The 10,157-nt window shown below is 38.6% G+C and overlaps 1 protein-coding gene across 1 annotated transcript; it reads right to left on the bottom strand.

Moving 5' to 3' along the window:
• Nucleotides 1-5,114: 5,114 nt before the first annotated feature.
• On the bottom strand, nt 5,115-5,937 carry LOC133324474 (serine protease SP24D-like). Its single transcript, XM_061533307.1, has 2 exons — nt 5,708-5,937; nt 5,115-5,652 (listed from the first exon to the last, which is right to left on the bottom strand). Exons 1-2 carry the CDS (start codon nt 5,935-5,937, stop codon nt 5,115-5,117), a joined length of 768 nt encoding a protein of 255 aa, XP_061389291.1.
• Between the last annotated feature and the right edge of the window lie 4,220 nt (nt 5,938-10,157).

Here is a 10,157-nt window from a genome sequence, read left to right on the forward strand (position 1 = left end):
AATGGTGTACCAAAGTCCATATATATATATCTTTCGATTCGCACGAAATTTGGCGTAGCTTACTGAATTAAGTATAGAATGATGTGTTCAAAGTTTCGTGAAAATCGGGTCCGATATAGATATAGCTCCCATATATAGTTTCGCCCGATTTTAGGTAAATAGTCCACTAAAGTCCCTACATATCTTTCGATTTGCACGAAATTTGGTACAGCGTACTGAATTAAGTATAGAATGATGTGTGCAAAGTTTCGTGAAAATCTGTTCAGATTTAGATAGAGCTCCCATATATAGCTTCGTCCGATTAAAGATAAATTGTGTACCAAAGTCCCTATATACCTTTCGATTTGTACGAAATTTGGCATAGCGTACTGAACTAAGTATAGAATGTTGTGTGCAAAGTTTCGTGAAAATCGGTTCAGATTTAGATATAGCTCCCATATATATCTTCGTCCGATTTTATGTAAATGGTGTACAAAAGTCCATATATATATGTATCTTTCGATTAGCACGAAATTTGGCATAGCGTACAGAATTGAGTCTACAATGATGTGTGTTAAGTTTCGTGACAATCCGTTCAGATTTAGATATAGCTACCATATATATGTTCGGCCGATTTAATGTAAATGGTGTGCCAAAGTACCTATATATCTTTCGATTGGGAAGAAATTTGGCATAGCGGATTGAATTAAGTCTAGAATGATGTGTGTCAAGATTCCTGAAAATCGGTTTAGATTTAGATATAACTCCCATATATTTTCGCCCGATTTCATATTAATTTTTAATTTTGTACGAAATTTGACATAGTGTATTTAATTGAGTCTAGAATGATGTGTGTAAAGTTTCCTGAAAATTGTCCGATTTTAAGACCCAAAGTTAGTCCGATTGCCACACAATTTTGCAAAACTTGTTAAAGTTTGTGTAACATAACATGTGGCAAATTTTGCTGAAATCAGTTCGGATTCAGATATAGCTCCAATATTTATTTTCTTCCGATTTTAAATAAATGGTGCACTATAGACTCAAAGTTAGGCCGATTGACACAATATTTTGCACAACGTACTTAAGATAGTATAGCCAAACGTGTGTCAAGTTTTGTTGGAATCCGTCCAGATTTAGATATAGCTCCCATATAGTTTTGTCCGATTTTATGTGGGATCCAAGGACCCAAAATATTTCCATTAGGAACAAATCGTGCATAAATTAGTCTAACATAACCTGTGACTAGTTTCGTTGAAATCGGTTGATATTTGGATATAGCTTCCATATCTATTTTCATCCGATTTTAAGTAAATGGTGCACCAAACTTTTCATGTTTTTTTTTCAGAATAGAATGATGGAATTGCGTGTAGAATTACAGATGGAGTCCATATATATTTCCGACCAATATTTGCCCGATTGATATTTGCTTTAAATCGATTTACATAATTTTGTTCCCTCGTTAGAATGCATCTTTTTAATATAACCATAGTGGTGAAGGGTATCATATAGTCGGCCGTCCAACTTTAGCACTTTCCTTACTGGTTAAATTTGGGTCACTTTGACCCAATTTGTGAGTTTTGGTGAGTCCAAATATTAATGTACATACGACTGGAAATGTTGTAATAAACCCTAAAATCAGAACATAAGGGACACTTTCTTAGATTGAACTGTAAGCAAACATATTAAAAATATTAACCTTATATGCAAGCACGTCAAAAGGCATCCTGAACCAAAAAATGGGCGGGGCCGACCATATGATATCCTACACAATTACCACCGAACTATAATTTTCCGCAGATATATATTCCGAGCGATATTTGCCGTGTCTTAATCGATGAACCTCATGTAAATTGGACCGACGTTTTCTCCTCTAGTGTGGTAATGGTAATTATCTCAGTGTAACTCCCACATTCGAATTAATACAGCAATATAATTGATATCAAATGATAAGAAAAAAACTTATCGGGTCTATGTCCATCAGGAGTAAAAATATATACGCCATAGAATACAAATTTTGTCATTTCTCACACAAAAGTCCGGCTCCATTTGACTCGCTAAATATTGATCAATCTTCATCGAAACAGTTATGCTTATTCTATGGTCAGACCCTTCTTTCCCTTCTCCTGAAGCCACAAAGCACCAAATATTGAGTGTTCCCTCATATGGGGTCCTATATTGATCATTTTCGGTTGGAAGATTTGACACCAAATGGGAACCCAAACTCAGTTGAAGAATTTGCCCAAAACCTACAAAACATCGACAAATCAGTGTTTTATATAAGGACTACCCTGAACTTGTTAGTACGGTAGAAAATACCCAATGGGATACCAAATATCATGATGCTTGATGATTACAGACGGGCAAAATCAAGCGGGGACTTCGGTGTATCATATACTTGTGCCATCTGAATATGTATCGATTTTAATAAAACATATCTTGGTGATCATCAAGCATCATGATATTTGGTTCCCAAAATTACGAATTTCCTAAAATACCTCAATCCCATAGTAATTTTAATTCCTTAAGTCTGGAGTCCAGCCTATCCGTCCCCTAATCCGGATTAAGTGTCCCTTAATCCGGATTATGCCTTAATCCGGATTAAGCCTTAAACCGAGGTCAAGGACCCTTAATCCGGATTAAGTTTCCCTTAATCCGGATTAAGTGGCCCTTAATTAAGATTAAGGGACACTTAATCCGGATTAAGGGACACATAAGCCGGATTAAGGGACACTTAATCCAGATTAAGGGACACCTAATCCGGATTAAGGGTCATTGACCCAGGTTTAAGGCTTAATCCGGATTAAGGCATAATCCGGATTAAGGACCACTTAATCCGGATTAAGGGCCACTTAATCTGGATTAAGGGACACTTAATCTGGATTAAGGGACACTTAATCCTGATTAAGGGACACTTAATCCGGATTAAGGGTTGTTGAACTAGGTTTTTAGGCTTAATCCGGATTAAGGCATAATCCGGATTAAGGGACACTAAATCCGGATTAAGGGACACTTAATCCGGATTAAGGGACGGATAGGCTGGACTCCAGACTTAAGGAATTAAAATTACTGTTGGATTGAGGTATTTTAGGAAATTCGTAATTTTGGGAACATAAAGTACTAAATTGTACCAAATAGTCATGGTCCGTTTTGAGAATAAGCATAGAATCACTTTCACCGAATATAGCACGATATATAGTTTCGTTCGATTTAAAGTAAATGGTGCACCAAAGTCCTTATATATCTTATAGATTAAGGGTCCTTGACCCAGGATTAAGGCTTAATCCGGATTAAGGGTCCTTGACCCCGGATTAAGGGACATTTAATCCGGATTAAGGGCCACTTAATCCGGATTAAGGGCCACTTAATCCGGATTAAGGGACACTTAATCCAGATTAAGGGACACTTAATCCGGATTAAGGGTCCCTTAACTTAACTGACACTTAATCCAGATTAAGGGACACTTAATCCGGATTAAGGGTCCCTGACCCAGGTTTAAGGCTTAATCCGGATTAAGGCATAATCCGGATTAAGGGCCACTTAATCCGGATTAAGGGACACTTAATCCGGATTAAGGGTCCTTGACCCAGGTTTAAGGCTTAATCCGGATTAAGGCATAATCCGGATTAAGGGCCACTTAATCCGGTTTAAGGATCCTTGACCCCGGATTAAAGGCCATCATTTAACCCGAATTAAAGGTCATTGACCCCGAATCGAGGGTAGACAAAGGGGAAGAGCTAGAATTCTGAAATTTTGGATGTGGTTCACTGATGGAAAGTTAGAAGGATGTAGATGCTCCATTTTAGAAATTCGTACTTATGTCTATGAAAAGTACTAAATTTGGTACTATCTGCATTTAGTTGAGCGTAAAGAGATTGAATACTTAAAAATAGGAATTAGGATAACTATTAGAGTACAGGATTGAGGTACTTATGTGTACTAAATGGTACTATGTTTGGTACAACTTGATTATGTGCAAACGGATAGGCTGGACTCCAGACTTAAGGGAACACACCCCCCACCCCCCTTTCCGATTTTTTTATTTTTAAGATTTTAAATGGGTTGGTAAATCAATACCAATGCTTGTTAAGGTTTGTAACTTTTCACATATACATTTGAAGATTTAAAATAGTTTACAAAACATTTTTGTTGTTGTCTTGTTGTTGTTTTTTGTTATTAAAGAAAGGTCCTTATTTTTGATGGCGGGCATGATAACTCCTCACTGGAACATCGGAATCCGAAAATTCCAACGGTGTTAGAAAGAGTACATGTCTGGCTCTCGTATGAAGGATTATTGACTTCGCTCTAAAATTAACAAAATGGTGGACCTTTGAAAAAATATTTTTGGAAAATCGCCAATTTTTTACCAAAAACCAAGTTAAAAAATAAGGAAAATCTTCACCGATTGGCTTTACCCTAGTTCATACGATAGCTATACACTCCCAGAGAAACGTTGCAAAATTTGGAACCGATTGGATTATTAGTTTTTAAGTTATCGTGCCCGCCATTCGCAAAAAAATGTTTAGAGAAAAACGCGTTTAAAGTTTGAGAAGCCCTTCACTTGATGCTGACACAATAAATCGGCTATATCTTCAAGAGTTCTTGAGATTTTCACTTGAAATTTTGTAGAGACATTCTTTAATCAGTGTAGATTCGAATTATATCAACAAAAAATTTGACCCCGAGAATGGCGGGGGTCCCCTTAAGGAATTAAAATTACTGTTGGATTGAGGTAGTTTAGGAAATGCGTAATTTTGGGAACATAAAGTACTAAATTGTACTAAATAGTCATGGTCCGTTTTGAGAATATGCATAGAATCACTTTCTCCGAATTGGGAGAAGTTTGGCCCAAGGACGAACCGTATTGAAATTGGGGAACTCGGTTCATATTTAGATATAGCTCAAAGTCCTTATATATCTTTTGATTAATTTAATCCGGATTAAGGGACACTTGATGTCTTAAGCCGGATTAAGTGTCCTTGATCCAGGATGAAGGGCCACTCATTTCAAATTAAGGGTCCTTGAACAGACAAAGCGTCTGTAATACATTTTGCAAAACCATTATAACATATCAAAAACGTTTAACTCTCAGATTTTAAAAGTATTTAATGCCATTTTATTTATAATTCATTTTCAATTCAAAAATCATCGCCAACAATCGACTCTAGCCATGGAACATAATGGGTAACATTGGTAAATACATCCGGATAACGGGAACCACAGGCACCAACAACGAAATTAGTAACACCAAACAGCCTATTAAAGACAACAGCTCCATTACCAGCATCACCATTACAGCTACCCTCCTGCAAGCCATGAGCCATACAAAATTCGGAACTGTCTAGCTCGCTATATGCATCTTTGCACACTTCTTCCGTGGCAACAGTGAATCGGTAAGAATTCAATTTAAAAGCTGAATCCGAATTCAATTGTTTACCCCAACCAGCAACCACGACTTTGGTGCCGGCAGCTGGGAATTCATCATCTACCGTGGGGAGGGAAATACCGCGAATGCGACTAGTCCATTCCAATTTGGTTTCCAAAATTAAAACAGCCAAATTATTTTTAACACCAGAATAATTGGGATTGACAATAACAGATTCAACATCGACCAATTTGCCAGCGGCAAATTGATTGGTGCTGCCAACACGCACCGACAAACGTTTAGGGGAGATTCTAAAAAGGAAGTTATTTGTTAGATGAGCAATTAATTATCTTCTGCTTTACTTACACTTTTTCTTTTTCCACAACACAATGGGCAGCTGTCAAAATGTGTTTTGTTCCAATAATCGTTCCGCCACATATATGAGCCTGATCCAAACGCACAGAGGCCGCAAATGGAAATTCAAAGTTTAGAGCATCCTCACCTCCCCAAATACGTGATGCCGGCTGGCCCAAAATACCGGTGCTACATACGGCCCATAGGCCAACAACAGCTATGGAGAAACGTGCGTATGTCATAGCTTCCGTGTATTAACTGAAAAATGCTTCTGAAATATGACCTAAAAAATATGTTTGCTAATCTCTACTGTCTTGTTAAGTGATTTCTATATAAATTTCGATAAGCGTGTGACCAATTGATTAATGATTAAATTCGTAAATGATAGCTGTAATTGGTGTGGAATTTTTTCGTCATTTGTCCTTATCTTATCATTGTTTTGGTGTTTTCAAAATTTGTACTCTATCAGATTTTACTCTATTTTGGTTTGACATCCGAATCACAGTAGTTCTGGAGAGGACACATTTTCAATGGTTTAAGTTTCTTTCTTTTTCCGCATTTTAATGGTGTATTTTCAACCCAAGGTTGGAATAATATGCGACCTATATTTTGATAACAATTTAACATGGATAGGCAGAGGGACATGCTTAACGAAACATTGGTCCTGGAGCCACCTTTAAGAATTACTTACTTACTTAGCTGGCTTGTTACAGAACGGTTGTTCCATAAGCCGAGCTTAAAAAAGATTTCCAAGCGCGTCGGTCTTGTGCGCAAGTCCACCAATTTGGAAGACCACGTTCCAAGATGTTTTTCTACTTGGTCTTTCCATCTAATTCGTGGCCTTCCCCTTCTACGGGAACCATAAGTAGGCTCATTATACCCTACACAACTATGTGTCAGGGTATTATAGCTTTGTGCAGCCCCAAGAGATTGTAGCGCCGCGAAATATGGGTTCTAGACCCACCTTTATGTATACCGATCGTCATATCTCGACTAGCTGAGTCGATCTACACATGTGTGTCCGTCCGTCCGTCTGTCCATTATAATTTGTAAACACGATACAGGTCACAGTTATGGACCAATCTTCATGAAATTTTGCATGTAGTATGGGTTCTGTCCAATGAAGACCCCTATTGTTTTTGATAAAGATCGGTTAATATTTAGGGGATGAAATGGACCAAATACTTAATTTTTGTCGGTTTTTCTGGTCGTTCCAGAGGCCGTAATTATGACCCGAACATTGCGAAATTTTGCATGAAGAAGGGGGTCGGGCCAAAGAATAAGCATGGCTGTTTTGATAAAGATCGGTCAATATTTAGAGGGTCAAATGGACCCTGACTTTTGTGTGAAAAATTACAAAATATGTATTTTATAGCGTATATATTTACTCCTGAAGGATATAGACCCGAGGAGTTGATAGCATATCCAAGAGGAGTGGTTGGCCTTTAAATTGATACCAACTACAATTATGTATCTACTCGGATCTGGGAGTTAAACTCAAATATTTACAGGTGCTTACGTATTCAAATATTATTTAGTATCCCATTACCACATTAGAGGGCGGAAATAGTTCCAATTATGGTCAAGGACAACGATGTGTGTTTTCGAAAATGTAAGGAAGAGGTTGACCTCTAATCGGGCAAATTCACGAAATATTACCCTGACTCGGAATAAACATTCGCAGAGAGTTAGGAGAGTTAGAGTTCTGTGGTAGTTGTGTAGGGTATCGTATGGTCGGCCCCGTCCGACTATACTGCTCCGCTCACTGGTTTTTATATGCCTTTTGAGCTGGGGCATTTTCATTCATCCGCACAACATGGCCTAGCCTCCTCAGTTGCTGCAGGTCAATACGACTGACTATGTCGATGTCCGCGTATAAATTGTAAAGCTCGTGGTTCATTCGACGCCGTTATTCAACGTCGACGCAGATCGGTCCGTAGATCTTTCGGAGAATTTTTCTCTCAAACACCCCAAAAGCTGCCTTATCTGCTTGCGCAAGTACCCATGCTTCTGATCCATATAATAGCACGGGTAGTATCAGCGTATTATAAAGTGTGAGTTTGGTCTGGCGGGAGGTGGTCTTGTTTCTAAACTGCTTACTTAGACCATAGTAGCATCTGTTGGCCATCACAATCATTCTCCGAATTTCAAAACTGATGACATTCGTTTTATTTATGACGGTACCAAGGTATAAACAATTTTTAACTACCTCGAAGCTGTAGTTCTCAAGTTCCACAGTTGGTCCGAGTATACTGGACGTCTTGCGCGTTGATACCATCAGCTTGGTCTTCTCGCCGTTTACTGCCAGACCCACTTTGGCAGACTCCTTTTCAATTTGTTCAAAGGTGGCTGTTACCGCTCGCAATGTTCGACCCATTATATCGATGTCATTGGCGTAGGCGAGTAACAGGTGTTGTTTGGTGTACAGAGTGCCATTTCTGTTCACCTTTGCGTCTCGTATTACCTTTAAAAATATCACACGACAAACTGTCACCTTGTCTGAATCCTCGTTCGGTATTGAAGGACTCCGATAGGTCCTTTCCGACTTTAACTGCTGACCTTGCGCCACTTAAAGTTATCCTGCATAACCGTATTAATTTTGCAGGAATGGCGAACGCAGACATGGCTTTAAACACCTCTGAACGGATAGGGCTGACGAATGCGGCTTTATAGTCGACAAATAAGTGGATGTGTCGATGTGTTTTTCGTGGGTCTTTTCCAGGATTTGGCGCAGAGCACACTGGATAGCACTTTATATGCGATGGGAAGGAGACTTGTCTCCTTTTTTTGTGCACAGGATGCTGAAGTTCCAATCATTGGGCATGCATGCATCTAGCCAAATTGTGCTAATCAGCTGGTGCATGCTCCTGACCAGCATCTGGTCACCACTCTTGAATAGTTCGGCTGGTAACCCTTCGGCTCCTGCTGTTTTGTTGTTCTTGAGCCGATTAATTGTTTTTATGACCTCATCTTGGCTAGGTCGTATACACTCTATACCATCATCTCTTATTGGTTCTGGGGTATCTTCTTCATCGCCACTATTTGATACTAGAAGCTTTTCGAAATGCTCCTTCCAGATCCTCAACACGCTGTCTGTATCTGTCACCAGGTTTCCTTCTTCATCTCTACAGGAGGATGTGCCTGCACCAAAGCCTTCGGTTTGGTGTTTTACTCGTTGGTAAAATTTCCGGACTTCATTCTGACTCCTGTACATCTCGATTTGCTCACGCTCACGTTTTTCTTGTCCTTTCTTCATTTTTCTGAAAACACGTTTCTTCTCTCACCTTTTCTCTCGATAATTCTCCATCACGTTGCGTGTTGCTACTGTCTGCAGGGTTGCCGTATACGCTGCGTTTTTCACATCAGTAGCATTACGACACTCCTGATCGTACCATGGGTTTCTTGATGGTGGTTTTTGGTACCCAATTGTTCTTTTTGCTGCAGTTTGTAGGGAGTGGGCAATTCTTTGCCTTTGTGCTTCTATACTATTATCGGGACAAGAAGTGCTTTCTTCTCATCACCTTTAAGAATACCGATTGCCATATCTCGACTAGTTGTGTTGATCTAGACATGTGTGTCCATTCGTCTGTCCATGATTTCTGGGTAAAGAAGACCCCTATGTTCTGGATGGGTTCTGGGTAAAGAAGGCACCTATTGTTGGTAATGATCGGATAATTTTTAGGGGATGAAATGGATCAAAAACTCGATTTTTATCTGTTTTTTCCATTCGCTCAAGAGTCCACAATTATGACCCGTACACTACGAAATTTTAAACTTACATTTTAAAATTTACAGAAAGTGAATTTGGTCAAAGACTAAGCATGACTGTTTTTATAAAGATCGGATAGTATATCCTTTAAATTGTTACTATATTGTAAATATTTGTAAATATTTGAAGGTGTATATGTGTTATGATATTGTTTAGATCTCGAAATGATTTTTGTTGGGCTGAAATTAACCGAAACTTTATTTTGGTCAGATTTTCTCTATAGGCCATTATTATATGAAGAACATCACATAGGAACCCAATGTATCAAATTTCAGCGAATTCGGTTGAAAACCACGCTCAAGTACCCAAAATGCCAAAAATTTGGGGCTATTCTTGAACATTGACCGACCACATATACCATCTTTGAACTTGACCTGCCTGTAGACAAAATTTTAGCCACCTATTTGAATTCGTTTAGACGCTAGATGGCCTTAGAATTTATTTAAGTTATCAAAACAAACGTTTCCATTGAATTTCCTGCGGTCGATGTTTGTGTGTAATTGTTCAAACTGCTACTAAGTAGTTGACGTTTGTTCTCTTGACTTTTTTCTTATGATAAACGGACAAATAATTTGATTGGCGTCATCATCATTCTTTTCATCGCTAACGACAAAACCAACAACGTAATGCGAATCTAAACTATTGTTGGTAGAATACTTATTTTGGTACACTTAGCATTCGTCGCTATATTAT

This window comes from Musca vetustissima, unplaced genomic scaffold (assembly GCF_032173495.1).
Source record: "Musca vetustissima isolate MV318-11 ecotype Yass unplaced genomic scaffold, APGP_CSIRO_Mvet_v1 utg92438, whole genome shotgun sequence".
NCBI classification, from domain to species: Eukaryota; Metazoa; Arthropoda; class Insecta; order Diptera; family Muscidae; genus Musca; species Musca vetustissima.

What these genes read in the sequence shown, in the direction of transcription:
- LOC133324474 (XM_061533307.1), bottom strand. Translation starts at nt 5,937, where the DNA reads ATGACATACGCACGTTTCTCCATAGCTGTTGTTGGCCTATGGGCCGTA. An exon ending in GTTGTGGAAAAAGAAAAAGT is followed by an intron (nt 5,653 to 5,707) that starts GTAAGTAAAGCA and finishes CTTCCTTTTTAG; the next exon opens with AATCTCCCCTAAACGTTTGT.